This window comes from Meleagris gallopavo, chromosome 1, assembly GCF_000146605.3.
Source record: "Meleagris gallopavo isolate NT-WF06-2002-E0010 breed Aviagen turkey brand Nicholas breeding stock chromosome 1, Turkey_5.1, whole genome shotgun sequence".
Taxonomy (NCBI): Eukaryota; Metazoa; Chordata; class Aves; order Galliformes; family Phasianidae; genus Meleagris; species Meleagris gallopavo.
Genome location: NC_015011.2, coordinates 54,891,679 through 54,905,290, shown reverse-complemented (window position 1 = coordinate 54,905,290; position 13,612 = coordinate 54,891,679). Strand labels below are relative to the sequence as shown.

The 13,612-nt window shown below is 35.0% G+C and overlaps 1 protein-coding gene across 4 annotated transcripts in view; it reads left to right on the top strand.

The window, feature by feature from the left end:
* Window positions 1–961: 961 nt before the first annotated feature.
* Window positions 962–13,612, top strand: part of MYBPC1 (myosin binding protein C1) — a 35,872-nt gene continuing 23,221 nt past the window's right edge. For 3 of the 4 annotated variants that reach the window (XM_019615823.1, XM_019615821.1, XM_019615831.1), the window contains exons 1-8: window positions 969–1,007; window positions 5,616–5,648; window positions 5,996–6,031; window positions 7,335–7,370; window positions 9,907–10,011; window positions 11,401–11,549; window positions 11,891–12,008; window positions 12,959–13,010. In XM_019615823.1, coding sequence (XP_019471368.1) covers window positions 5,618–5,648; window positions 5,996–6,031; window positions 7,335–7,370; window positions 9,907–10,011; window positions 11,401–11,549; window positions 11,891–12,008; window positions 12,959–13,010 — 527 coding nt within the window. In that variant the 5' untranslated portion in view covers window positions 969–1,007; window positions 5,616–5,617. Of the gene's footprint in view, window positions 1,008–5,615; window positions 5,649–5,995; window positions 6,032–7,334; window positions 7,371–9,906; window positions 10,012–11,400; window positions 11,550–11,890; window positions 12,009–12,958; window positions 13,011–13,612 lie in introns of all 4 variants that reach the window. The other variant, XM_019615827.1, reaches the window with a different exon arrangement.

The window sequence follows — 13,612 nt, the reverse complement described above, 5'->3', positions numbered from 1 at the left end:
AAGGAATTAAATCCCCTGGCTCTTGCAATTATTCCCAGGACAAACAAGTTATCTTAGCTACACCTTAATGTAGTCAATTCATTGGCCTTCATCTAAACCCACGTTATACCAGGCCTTTAGCAAGTAAGTTCACTGGACAAAGATTTTTTTCACTGTAACTAGACTATTGAGTGTTTATACTTTGAACACAGTACAACTGATGTGATTTGACAAGCCTCTGAATTTGCTCTGTATGCAAACTGAATGAGGTAGGAAACCAAAGGGGATAGGAATATTAACAAAAATCCAATAATGAATTTGAAGTTATTAAGTCTACAGTCCAAGTTTTTTCACTCATAGAATGTTAGAGATATTTCACATACCCTTTATTGGAGTATGTGGCGAGCTAGCAACGCTTCTGGTAAAAAAAATGCAAATCAAATAGCCTAGGAAAGATAGTAATGACAAAGATAATGAAAAATAACCAAGGACACTCCCAACATATTTTCTCTCTGTATTGTTTCAAGGATAAATCAGTTAGGCAATGGAGTTCTGGTTAGCATTAATAGCTGGCAGTCTCTCATTTCTGATCCAAGTCTATTCAAATTAACAGTTATTTAATTATTTTCAAAGGCTTTCATATATAACACCAAGAGCAAATGACTAACAATTGCTACTTACAAAACAAAACAACAAACAAACGAACAACAAAAAAAACAGCATTTTGCTTCCACTAAATATGGGAACATCAATTTCTCGTGACTCATTCAAAATGTAGAAAATCTATTGATATGCATGCATCTGTGAAAAAAAATGTTTTGAAGAATTACAGTTTTAAATTGTACATACATGTATACTTATAAATCTTTAATCACGGTTTTTCGGTACTAGCAGAACCTAGAATATTGATGTATTTTTAAATTCTGCGTAAGTTTTTCTTTTTACTTTAAGATCCTCTCAAAAATATACTTGTACTTCCTACACAGAACAAAAAACACCACAGGATGGTGGAACTGAAAAGGGTAAAGGTGAGTTTGAAACCAATTCAAATTCAAAAATGGACAGCAAAGAGAACATTCTGAAATGCTGTTCTGATGCTATATTGCTTGAGTTATAACTCAGGAATTTGGTGCCAAATTTTAAAAGTGTGATGTGAAGCTTCCTAGAGCCTCATTCTGCATGACTTATCTAGCATAAGGAAATGCTTATGAGTATCTTTAAAAATTCTGTGAACAAGACTGACACTGCTTAGCACCAGTAGTTATACAGAATGCTTTCTTAATAGATCAAATTTCAAGTGCATTGCATGAGCAGAAAGACATCTTTCTACTGAAGTGAATGTTGGCTCTGACCAACCTCGCTTAAACTCAGTTGCTGTGTACATCAATTGCTTTTAATCAGTGGGGGAAATCTCCTTTTACTCTAAGCTGTTTCTATTCTACCAGACACTTGATATTGCATGTTCCATCTCTTAGCAAAGTACAATAGAGTTCACACATTCATTAAAAATAAAAATAAACATTCCATATTGCTTTTCTGTCTAAGAAAAATAAATTCCTCCATTCCTCTTCATCATTGGAAGTCCAGTGACTGAGGTCATTACAAGTTCTGAAAAAATGTCTCTGAGGACATTTTACTGTCAATAAACTCAAAACTGTGCACGTAAAAATGTGCTCCATTTTCAGTGCAAATTTTACATTGCTGTTATTAGACTCCATCTCTGTTTGTAGCTTTTCTAGTTAAGAAGATACACTTTGAGGTAACTGGGTCAAATTCCACTTCTTTTTGCTACTCCCTGCTAAAGTAGAATTCAAACAGCTCAGCAGCTTATTTTGAAATGGATAATCTTTTTGTTTTTCATTCTCACAGAAGGATAAGCCAGAACAAAATATACTTACAACAGATGTAATGCTTGCTTTTTTTTATTTGGCACAGTTACGCTTTCCATGGCAAATCAAGAAATGTCTTTCTTGAAACTACATTCTGCCTTTTGATCTCTTACTCAAAGTCTTACCTTTTAATGACACTAGATTCACACTTGAAACTTGGAAATTTGTTCGGCGAAGTCATGCATGGCCATTTTTCTCAGCAAAATAAAAATGCAATGACAGTATGTGATTCAAATATTCCCTTAGAATATAAAAATGACAAACCAAGCTTCAGTGCATGTTATTTTGCTAGCTATTTTTGCATTGAGCAATTATTTTGACAAACAACATTTTGTGTGAGTAATCAAATCTGTCATCTTGGTAATGCAAACATAATTCAGGAATAATTTGCATGCCTAATGATAAGAAAAAGATGAAGATCTTGCCTCAGGCTATTCTAGCAGTTAGTTCTGCTTGGTTTAATTTTGTTGTGAGAAATGTTTGTTCCTGAACTGAACATGCACAGTGCTCTCTCCATTGCTTACAAGTCTACATTTCACTGAACTAAAAAGAAAACATGGTAGGTATCACATGAAATACTTCAGTTGTCTTCTTATACATTATTTTATCATTTCTGTTTTGAATTTAGTGGAGAATGTGGGGATTTCCTAAAGAAAAAAAAAGTTTTATTGGTGCATATTTAGGAGGATTTTGCTGCCCCAATTTTTTTGAGATTCTTCTATAGGAAGTGTTTCCAGTTTCAATTCACAGTGGCAGTAGTCACCTCAATAGGAATTCCAGTGAAATTCTGAATACCAATATGTAGAAAAAATGACTTTTTGTTGAACTGTCAACTTTGCAAATAACGTTGATGTCAATGCCTGACACTCAGCATTCTCTGCACTAGTATTTGCTGTTTTTCTCATTTAATGACAGGAATATATATATTTGTTACATGGCATTATGAGTTTCTCCTATCAACTCCTGCTTTGTTGCAGGGTATCACCAAACAAGGGACAGTACATTTTCTGAGAGTGATTCCTTCATGTTTGTTTGCCAGAAGAAAATTTTTCTAATTGTTTCCATAACACACAAAAGAGGAAAAGATTCTGTTTCTCCCATTTGTCCAAAATCAATATGAATTGAAGACAGAAACACCCGGAGGTTAGATTTTGTGTAAGCTGTTTTTTAAAATTGTTTCTCTAATTTCATAAATAACAGATTTGAGTACTTCCCCGTATGGGTTTAAGATAGGAAACATTTCATATCTGAATTCCACAATGATTTTATGATACTGTACGTTAGCAGTTGTGACTCCTTTATTACTAAATTATAACAAACAGCACACTGGAATCTGGGGCAGCCCTCTGCAGCATAGTCAGACAATGCCTGAATGAAGTTGCTAGGTAAGAAAGGTTGGTCCATAATTATGGGGCCTATATTTTTCCCCGTATTTCTCAGACAAAGTTAGTTGCAGAAGTTAAGAAATAGACTATATCTTCCTGTGTGTCTGTCTTACTGTTCTATTTCTTTGTAGTAGTTACTGTCTATGTGAAATAAAATATTTATGTCCCTTTATGTTCACTGTAAAGATAAAAAATTGAGGATGAGTCATGAAGTCTTTATCTTGTCATTACTTTGCAGTAAATCAGCAGCTTATAGCGGTAGCTGTGTGTGTACAGAATTTTTTATAGTATTCCTAGTTTGAAAAATATCAGCATTTAGTAAAAAATTCAGGATACATAAAAGCATACATTTCATCTTCAGATCAAAATGTCAATCCCCAAATTGACCACATTTATCCTATTCTTATTCATCTTATGTCTGCTTTTGTTTTTAATTTTAACATTATCTTAAACATTGATTACTGTTGTAATTGTGTTTCCAGTTTCTGGAATAAATGAATTTTAATATCCTTTTGCTCATTCCTTTTTAGGTCCAATCCAGCTATTCAGAGAGCTACTCAGATTTCTGCATGATTTACTGATATATTTTCTCTAGGTTCCATTCAGTCATCTACTAAAACGTTTGCATGTTTCATTCTTGTTATTCCTCCAGGTTTCACTCATCCATTCATCTCTCTACTAAAACTTCCATTGCTGATGTATGTACTTCAGTTACAGGGCCAAGTCCCCTTGATAGGAGTGCTGAATGCTTTGCAAATTAGATGGATAATTGAAGGCAACTAAATTTCAAAACTCTTGGAAGAGTCAATGCTCAGTAATTTCAGCAAAAATGATGGAACCAGTTGGTTGAGTTGTTGTGGATTTGTTTATGTAGAGTGAATACAGTGGTTCACTCTTTGTGATGTTTATCTATCTCCTGCCTTAGCTCTGAATGCTTACTCCAATGGGCAGTACTACAAAAAACATTAAAGCATTTTGAGCTCTATTGCAGGTGCAAAGCAGTGTCTCTGCCGTGTTCACTTCTCCTTCTTGGTCATCAGTGAGCAACGGGGGATCAGCAAAAAAAGATTAATAACTTTATGAGCTCAGCTCACCAATTAAATCAAATTTGAGGTGCTGTTCCAGGAGCATTTGTTTAGTTGCTAGAACAATGTTCAGAAAACTGACATGATTTATCATTACTGTGCTTTCATCGAAAATCAACATATTCAATGTCATCTTAGTCCAATGGAAGGTGCAGGTGGTGAGAATGTGTCCACATAAGCTGTGCGTTTTTATATTTTTTTAATGAATAAAAAATCATGTTTGTAAGATATATATTAATCCTTCATCTGTAGGCCTACAATTAAAGCTTATATCTTCTTACCAAGGGACTTTTTTAATGAAATTTGATGAATCATTAAAAAGGAATGAGTAAAATGTCATAGCTAAGTACTTAAATTCTGTCAGACCTTCAATTAGCTTTCAGTGATTAATAAAGCATAAAATTTAATAAAACTAGAATTTTTTTACACGTAATCAGATTTTATGTGCTTTTTGCCATTGCTATTGCATTTGTCCTTGAAAAAATAAAGACAAATTAGAACTTTAAGTCAAAATCAAAGGATAATTTAAAGTAAATCACTGATTCTTGAAACCCAAATCTGAAAAAAGTTAATACATTTCATAAAATTATTCTATTTCAGATATCTTTTCCTCCACTTTGAAATATTCTCTAGATTATTTTCCATTACTTTATAAAAGACTTATCATTATCTTTACTTTATGTACATATTAAATCCTAAATAAATATATAGTTTATTCAAGCTTTTCAACTGTTTCACAGGTAATTTTTAAACTTTATTATATTGTATTCTATTTTAGCACACTAAAACATTCTGTACATTTTTATCAGACATTCCTATCTTTGATATTTCTAGTAAATATCTAAAATTCAAATAGATTTAGGAGATTATTGTAAAAAGAGTCTTCAACTTATTCTGGATTTCTGATAAGCATGACTACAATATTTCAGTTTTAATGTCAGTTTCACGTTTTTCAGGCTCTTGACTTATATAAATATGCATGCATAACTGCTTTATTAGATTAATTGTTTTGAAATACCTGAGTAGCAATTGTTTCTAGTGATTTGATACCTGAGCATTTAGTGTGATTAAAAGGAAAATCCTGTGGGATTATAATAGTTCTATCTGTATTTTAAGGCATATAATATGTGAAAAAAATAAGTTATTTATTTGTTGCTTTTAAGATTAATATTGTAATAAGTAAATAATAAAGTATGAATATAGGAGACTATTTTTTACTGTTGCATACCCTTATCTAATGATGCTGAATGCATATATGGTACACATTTTAATTGCAGACATGGACATCAGAGAAATGGCATCATCCTCAGGTCAGATATGTGATTGACCTTGGCTTTTTTGTATTTACTGTGAATTCCATCTCTAACAACAGAACCACTCAGCAGCTTTCATATAAACTCATGATTTAATAATAGATCACAGTTCACATCTCATTTTTCTTCTACTTGCTTGAAACATTAAGGTTTACCATTTCAGCTACTGAATTATGCAAAGCTTTCTTCATCAGTTTGAAGCTTCCATTGTGAATGCTCCTGACTATTATGATTTTTCCCTTTCTTTTGCAGGTTTTACATTTTCACATATTTGTTTTAAAGCAGATGATCGACCGTGCGTTGAGTTTCTTTATGTATTTTTTTGTTTGTATTTCTTTTTGCAGATGAAGATGACACTTCAGTTAGCACACCACCAGCAGGTTAGGACCATGATAGTTTTTTTTATGTGTATGTATGTATGGATTTTTCTCTTGACTATTAATGAACAGAGTCCAACCATTTGGACTGAATTCGTAACAACTCATTAGAGAATAAGATTTCTGAGGTGTCCTAAATTAATTTAATCCATGTTCAGAAGTACAAGACCTTCATACCAGACAAGTTTATTTCTGGTCCTGTCTTGAATTTTTGTTAGATCTTCTTCCATTGGAAGGTAAAATATTCGTTAGCAGGTCTGAAGGCATCCATCTTAACGTTGCTATTGAAAAAGTAAGGAAAGCATTTTTAAGTTTTTTCCTGAGAGCAAATTGCAGAATTACAAATAAAATATATGCCTTATGATTTCAAAATACATTTATCCATAGAATTGTCTATCACCTCTCTTTAGGCCATAACCTTATAAGTTGCTTAAAAGACAGGTAGTTTTAATTTACCACCTCAAGATGGCAGATGAAATGCCTTTAATTGCAGAAGTAAAGTGACAGTACAGGGATCATTCATGGTTGTTGTGATGTTGGCAAGACTTCAACATGGTTTGCTTAGTATGTTTTTTAAAGTGATTAAACTTGAATGAAACAGATTTTGAACATTAACATGCATTGTAGTGTATCAAATGAAAAACTTCTATTCTTGCTTTAAAGCTTTTAACAAAAAAATTGTTTTAGTCATCTTCACTGTGTTAAATTTTCCTGATTTATTTTTAAAAATGGCATTATTAACCATGGGCTGCATGCCATCTGAAAAATCAGTAGCAGTGAATTGATCAACAAGGTAGAGCTTTTCATTGACAAAAGCTAACAATATAAATAAAGCTTTAAATCACAAAACTTTATCTTTTAATTTCAAATAATAATAATAATAATAATAATAATAGTAATGTTCAACTTAAATAATTAGACTAATTCAACAGTTCAAAATACTATCCCCTCAGATAAATCTTGAATTACATAAAAATATCTGTTATTTAGAATCACCCCAAAGGATGAGTAAAATATCAGCTTCAAAAATCCCTTCTAGATATAAACTACTACAAAGGAAATCTCGAGTGGAAATTAAACTAAATTTAGGCTTTCCAGAGAAATGGGGGAAAGATTTCTGACTTTTTTTTTCTCAGCTGTTCACTTCCTTTTTCTGATATTCAAATAGTTTCTCATAGGTATAGTCCTAGGTATTTATTCTAATCTTCTTGCATGAAGAATCATTGTTCTTAAAATCCTCATGACCTGAGGTCAGTTTAATTGTGATCTCTGAGCTGGTATCATCTAAATTGCTCTTCCCTTTCAGATGGGATGTCTAAGGCAGCGGAAAGAAAGGATTCAGGTGAGACCTCCTGAACAGTATGTTGGAACAGTCCAAATTTTATACGATACAGTGATTATTAATGAGTTATTTCTTAGATTGTACTTTTTTTTTTAATTCCACTATTTACATGGTATCAAACATTGAATTTCAAATGCTTTTCAAAATTAGGAACTTAAATAGTTTTCTAGCAGCTAAACTGGGAGAGAGAAAAGACTCTGATGTACTAGTCAGGACACATACCAGACACATACATACATACATACCTATCTATCTGCATGTTTTTCCATACAGATAGATACGCAACTATTCCCTTCCTCCTCAGCCTACAGGGTGGCAGTGGCTTACCTGAATCTCATACACAGGCTCCAGGAGATTGTAGGAGAATGGCTTCTTCTCACAGCGCAAAGGATGGCGGGGAGAACTTAGCAAAGTCATAACCTCTTTCTTCCTACTCTGCCAGGTAACGCACGCTGCGCCCACTTTTGTGGTTTCAGGATTTGCAGCCTCTGGAACAAAATGAGCAGCAAGTACTTCAACCATAGTTACTGAAGTGGTGTAACAGCCTATGCCAGGCCTGTGAGCCACTGTCAAACCTACATTCTGTTCTGACTGTTTAATAGACAGGAGAAAGCTAATAACCAGAGATGATGATAATATTTCTGCATTACATGGTACCAAATTAATGAGTCTATGTATACCTCTTTCATTTATTAATATCCATTTTCCATTTCACCCCGTCGTGTCTCAGGTTCATTACTGCACTCGACCAGTTCCTACTTCAAGCACTGTCAGATCCTTCTGTTCATACCTGTAACTCTCACTTGTTCTCGTGTTACGTCTTTCCATATACTAGTATACCATACCAGCATAATTTAAATAGTTTGTACAGAGAGTAGATATAGATATGTATCTATATATTTCTCTGTGCATGTGTGTCTGTGTATGTTTCCATATGTGTGTATATACATGTGTGTATATACATGCATGTTTTATACAAGCAGAAATATACAGAAGTATTAGGCATACCAGCTGTAAGTCATTGAAAGAGCTAAAGAAAAAGATCTTGTAGCAGAGCTATCCAGCATTTTTATGTCTCTGAAATTTCTTACAGACTTAAGGACGATAAAAACAGTTTAGTTGTGTTTTCCTATGGTTGTCATGAGTTGTGCTTCATTTGTCAACAGTGGCAATTTTCATGAGTTGAAAAGGTTCCTGTACCAGTTACGTCTATGCGACAGGCTATTTTGTCTTCTGGCAAGTGAGTTTTTATGGAAAATATTGAAGAGGAAAAATAAATTTAAATTTCAAGAACAGAATTAGTAGGTGAGAAATGCTGCCTAATTAGTTCATCATTTGTACTAGTTATTAAACAAAAACCAAAAGAGTATTGGCTAAATCAATCCACCTTTGATTTAGAAACAACTAGAATTCCAGTGGGAACAAGGAATACAGCTCTGGTTTGAAAATTATAGCCTCCTTTGTTTGATATAGTCATATGTATACACATTTGCTCTGTTATTCCGTGCCAGCACTGGCTTTACTCAGTCTATTCTATGCACTAACCAGAACTCCTCAAAAAAGGAAAGAAATGTGACATTTGGACTCCACAAATTCTTTCTCAGAACGCGAGACTTACTTTGCCTTTTGAGACGGAGAGATTCTCTTTTGGTGTAGAAAGTCTGTCACTATCATGCGCTTTCCCTTCTTCCCAGTCTTTTTCTGTTAGGAATTAGCTCTTAGCACAGTTTTGCATGTGTTTACCAAAGATGTAACTGCACAGCACAAAGCCCTGGATGGTCAGATGTCAGAACCACCAAAAACACATAGCTGTGCTAACATGTTTTCAGCCTTAGATAAATTGCTCACCTGCCTCTTCTCTCACTATAATTGTTCTTTGTTCTCTTTCATTTCCAAAATCTCAGTTTCCAGAAGAGAACATGCTCTGCCTGAATATGTGACAGAATCATTTCCATCTGACAAACTCTTTCTCTCTAATGATTGATTCCCAAACTCTCTGTTTCTATCGTAGAGAACAAAGCTGAGAAGTAAGCTTCATCACTGGTCTATTACGTGAGCAAAAAAGAAAAACTAGCTTATACAGTCAGCTGAGTTTGAGATTTACAGAGACCCACAGGAATTATCATCATCTGTGTTTTGCATGTGCTTACAGCTGTTTGTGTTTTCAGAACTTCCACCTCCATTTTCCTTTCTGAAAAACAAAGAGCTGACCTTTGTCTATTGCCTCCATAAAGCACTCATGGTTGAATGCTGGTGCCATTCAATTTGCTCATCACCCACCTTGGCTGATCAGATTGCCCCGTCTTTTTCTCTGAGAGTTTCATTTTCTGTTACCACAGAGGTAGCATTCTTTCAGGAACTGTACACAGTGTGACAGCCAAGCAGTGGATGTCAATATGAACAAACACGTATCTTTCAGGACATCTGAAGAGAGAGGTAGTAGGGTTAGAGAGTTTAGTGAGTTCAGGTAAGTGCATTTTGGAGAGAATCAAACATTGGCTGATAATTGATATTTTCCTCTTTCTCTGTATCTCAGTATGGTCTATTGGAGAAAGCCCTCCAGAAGAGACAGAAAAACATGATGACTCCCAAAGATCTACTTTATTCATTGAAAAACCTCAGAGTGGTTCAGTGAGTGTTGGTAAGTGCTTCAAAAGAAAATGAGAAGCCATTTCTGGAGAGAAAAACACAGAGACTGAAAAGATGTTTGTGTGGTTCAGGTAGCACTCAGCTTCTGCCCTCAGCTACAAATACTTCCACTGATTTTAGTTGGACGTGAACTCCTCTCTTTGAAGACAAAACAGAATGTATGAGAAGAAGCAAAAAAAAGAATTCTTAAAGTCAAAACAAAACCAAAATGTTATAGCTTATTTGGCACAATGGCCAAGAGGTATGTTTTTTGAGAACTCATTATTATAATGCTGTTAGCCATAATGTTATTGGTAGATCAGGAAGATCTGCATGATGGCCTTCAGAGCAGCTTAGAGACAGGTCAACATTTATACTCTGCAGCTGCAGCTAAAGCACTTAGACTAATAGGAGCAGATCTGCATGGAGGCTGGCAGGGAGCAACCATCACCCCTACTATAATAATTCTGGGGCATTTGCTCTGGACTGTTTCTAGTCCTTGGCCTGAATATCTTCTAGCAATTGGAGGTAAACTGTCAGAGCACATCTTTGGTTTTTATTTAACCTCAGAGGAATCCAGTCCAAGCACTTCAAGACCTTCCTATGAAGGAAGCCAGAGCATGATACATGAGGACAATAAGGAGGTTCACTTCCTAACTGCACTTCATTGCCATACTTACATACTAACATCCCAGTGCAAGAAGGGTAGCAGCATTGCAACTATGGTGCCAAGTTCAGTACAGACTACTTAGTATGTCTGCTATGTATTGGGATAAGTGCCCACTGATAAGTGGGCAGATGTGCTTTTTATACACTGCTACTATTTTTCTGAGCTTCTGAGAACAACAAAAAGATCATCTGGGGAGGATTTATTTGGAAAATAAGCATAAGGAATTAGCTGTATCCTTTTCTAGAATGTTAGTATGGAAATTCCCAAAATATTGTTTAAAGAAGATTTATTTCCTTCTCTTTTCAAATTCAAGAATTAGTGATAGTGACGCATAAAGAGCTCCAGGTGTTCTTTTAGAGACTGCTGTTTATTTATGTTACAGTTGCCTAGCAGCTTAGGAATATGTGTGCTTGTTTAAAGCAAAGAAATTCAACTACTTAAAGCATAATGCCCATGACAACATGGAGTTTTGCATCAGCTAATTTTTTTCTGCTTCTTAGTTTGTCTCAGGCTTGACACTGTCATGGTCAGAAAGCTTCCAGACTCAAAATCATTAATCTCCGTAACATTCTGCAGTATTTTCATAGTTCATGTGACTCCTTCTGATTCTCACTATCATGATATAGCTAACACATGGAGAGTGGAAGGAGTCATGATAAAAGAAACGTGTACAAATGTGACCAAGCAACCACACGTTCCTCAATAACTGTGTTGTTTTTCTCTTTTTACAAGGTGGGAATATTACATTTATAGCCAAAGTAGAAGCCAAAGATCTTCTCCGAAAGCCAAATGTTAAGTGGTTTAAAGGAAAATGGATGGACCTGGCCAGCAAAGCAGGGAAGCACTTGCAGCTGAAGGAGTCATTTGAGCGTCACACAAAGGTCTGTGGTTTTCCTTCGTATAGGGGCAAAGCTCCAAAGAGAGCTTAAAGATCAGATTTGGACAGTAGGCAGAATTTTAAGTGAAGCAGATTCTAAACCTGGCTTCACCATACAGTTTTCTATGATGATCTCCAGTTCTGTTCTGTTCTCCCAGAACAGAACATGAGGTGGTGTGGAAATCGATGTTTTCAGTTGTTTTTTTGAGTTTCATTTTCTTTTCATCACCCTTTATTCAAGTTTATACCTTACTCCTTTAGGTTTGGGTCTGGAAGACAAAATTTTCTATTTGTTTCATGCAAATGTATGTCCCACATTAATAAACAATTACATTTGATTTTTAGATTCACACATTTGAGATGCATATCATTCAAGCTAAGGAGAATTATGCAGGGAACTATCGCTGTGAGGTTTCTTATAAGGACAAGTTTGACAGTTGCTCTTTTGACCTTGAAGTCACTGGTAAGATTCCAATTGTATTTGTGAAGCATTATAAATATGTAATTTTTTTCTTTTTTTACCTGAAATTCCACATAATTTTGTTTAGAACCTGTAAATGAAGCAATGTTTAATCATAGCAGGAAGAAATTTTTAGCGTAGACTGCAGAGAATTAAGCATCTGTGATTTCTTGTTCAGACATTGGGATAGCTAGTATGTGAAACATTTAGGTTATATCCAAAAATTAGGAAAGCTGACAGATAAGTCTATTGAACTCAGATCAGACTCTGGCACACAACAGAGAGGAGCAGGCCTTGGGCTATTCAGAGAGAGACATTTCATCTGGCAGGATCTGAAGGGAGAGCAAGTTGGCTCAGGCATGGCTCTCCAAGACTTGCACCCTGCTCATGCATGGTGCAGTCATACTTTAGAAAGCCACAGTTCTTCCACAACACCCCCAAAATAAATAATAGCCTAATGTGGAGAGTGCTGGAGATTCACATCTTTGTCTTTTTCTATGTCGTAATAGGTCTGACTCTGGCAAATACTAACCCGTAGTCTTCCCTTTTCCTACAAGAGCACAAGAGTGCACACCTACCTGTACGATCAGCTTGAGAAAGATGAATGTCTTCCAAAATTCCAGGGAAGTGAAGTGCAAGTGGAAGGCATTAAGACGAAAAAAGCCAGAGCCAGTGTACAGGCAGGAGCAAGGATGTGAAAGAAACACTGCTAGGACAGATCTCCTATGCAGAGCTGCAGTAGCTAGGCCAGAGAAATGCACTGAGTAAACCTGGCTTAGTGTCAAGCAGCTTTGCATTTACCAGAACTTAGTGTCAAAGGAACACTAACTGTGATCACTTAGCAAGAGACTGAACAAATTTCTCATGCCAAATTACATTACTTACGTCAACTACATCAATTTAAAATTATGTCAAATTATGTTTTTAACCTCTGCCCTACTGCTGCTTCACAGAATCCTCTCAAGCCGCTCCATCCATTGACATCAGATCTGCTTTCAAAAGAAGGTAACTTCAAACAGTGACCCTGCGAAACCCGTCAGTAATGGATGTGGTAGTGTATGGAACTCACCGCTATTTTGGCAGGCAGTTGGCCTTGTTTTGCGCTACAGCAAAGAAGTGCCATACGGCCATCTTTGTGGAAAAACTTCAAATAATATACACAACTATAAAAATAAAAAATATACATAAATATATATGAAATATACATAAAATATACTGAAATATTGCAGGGGCTGTAATGTAAAGCATTGTGTCTGAAGTCTTTCATTGTTATTTACCTTTCTTATAAAACAGTAATTAATACTAGTTTAAAGATGTCACCTTTATATTTTATAGAAAAAATTGTCTTATAAGGGCAGAAGTATTCAGGCTGAAAATGTTTTATAAACAGAAAATGTGTGCAGCTGATTAATTCACACATACAGGCAAAGCTGTGACTAAAAATTAACTACTTTTGTTTAGAAATATTTGATTTAAAGAGTAAAGAGGAATGATATTATATTAAAGGTGCATACTTTTCTTCTGTACATCTTTTAAAAACTGCAGTAACTATTCTGCCCCATACAATGAGGATATCTCTGAATATTTTCTGTTTTTGTAAGGGATAC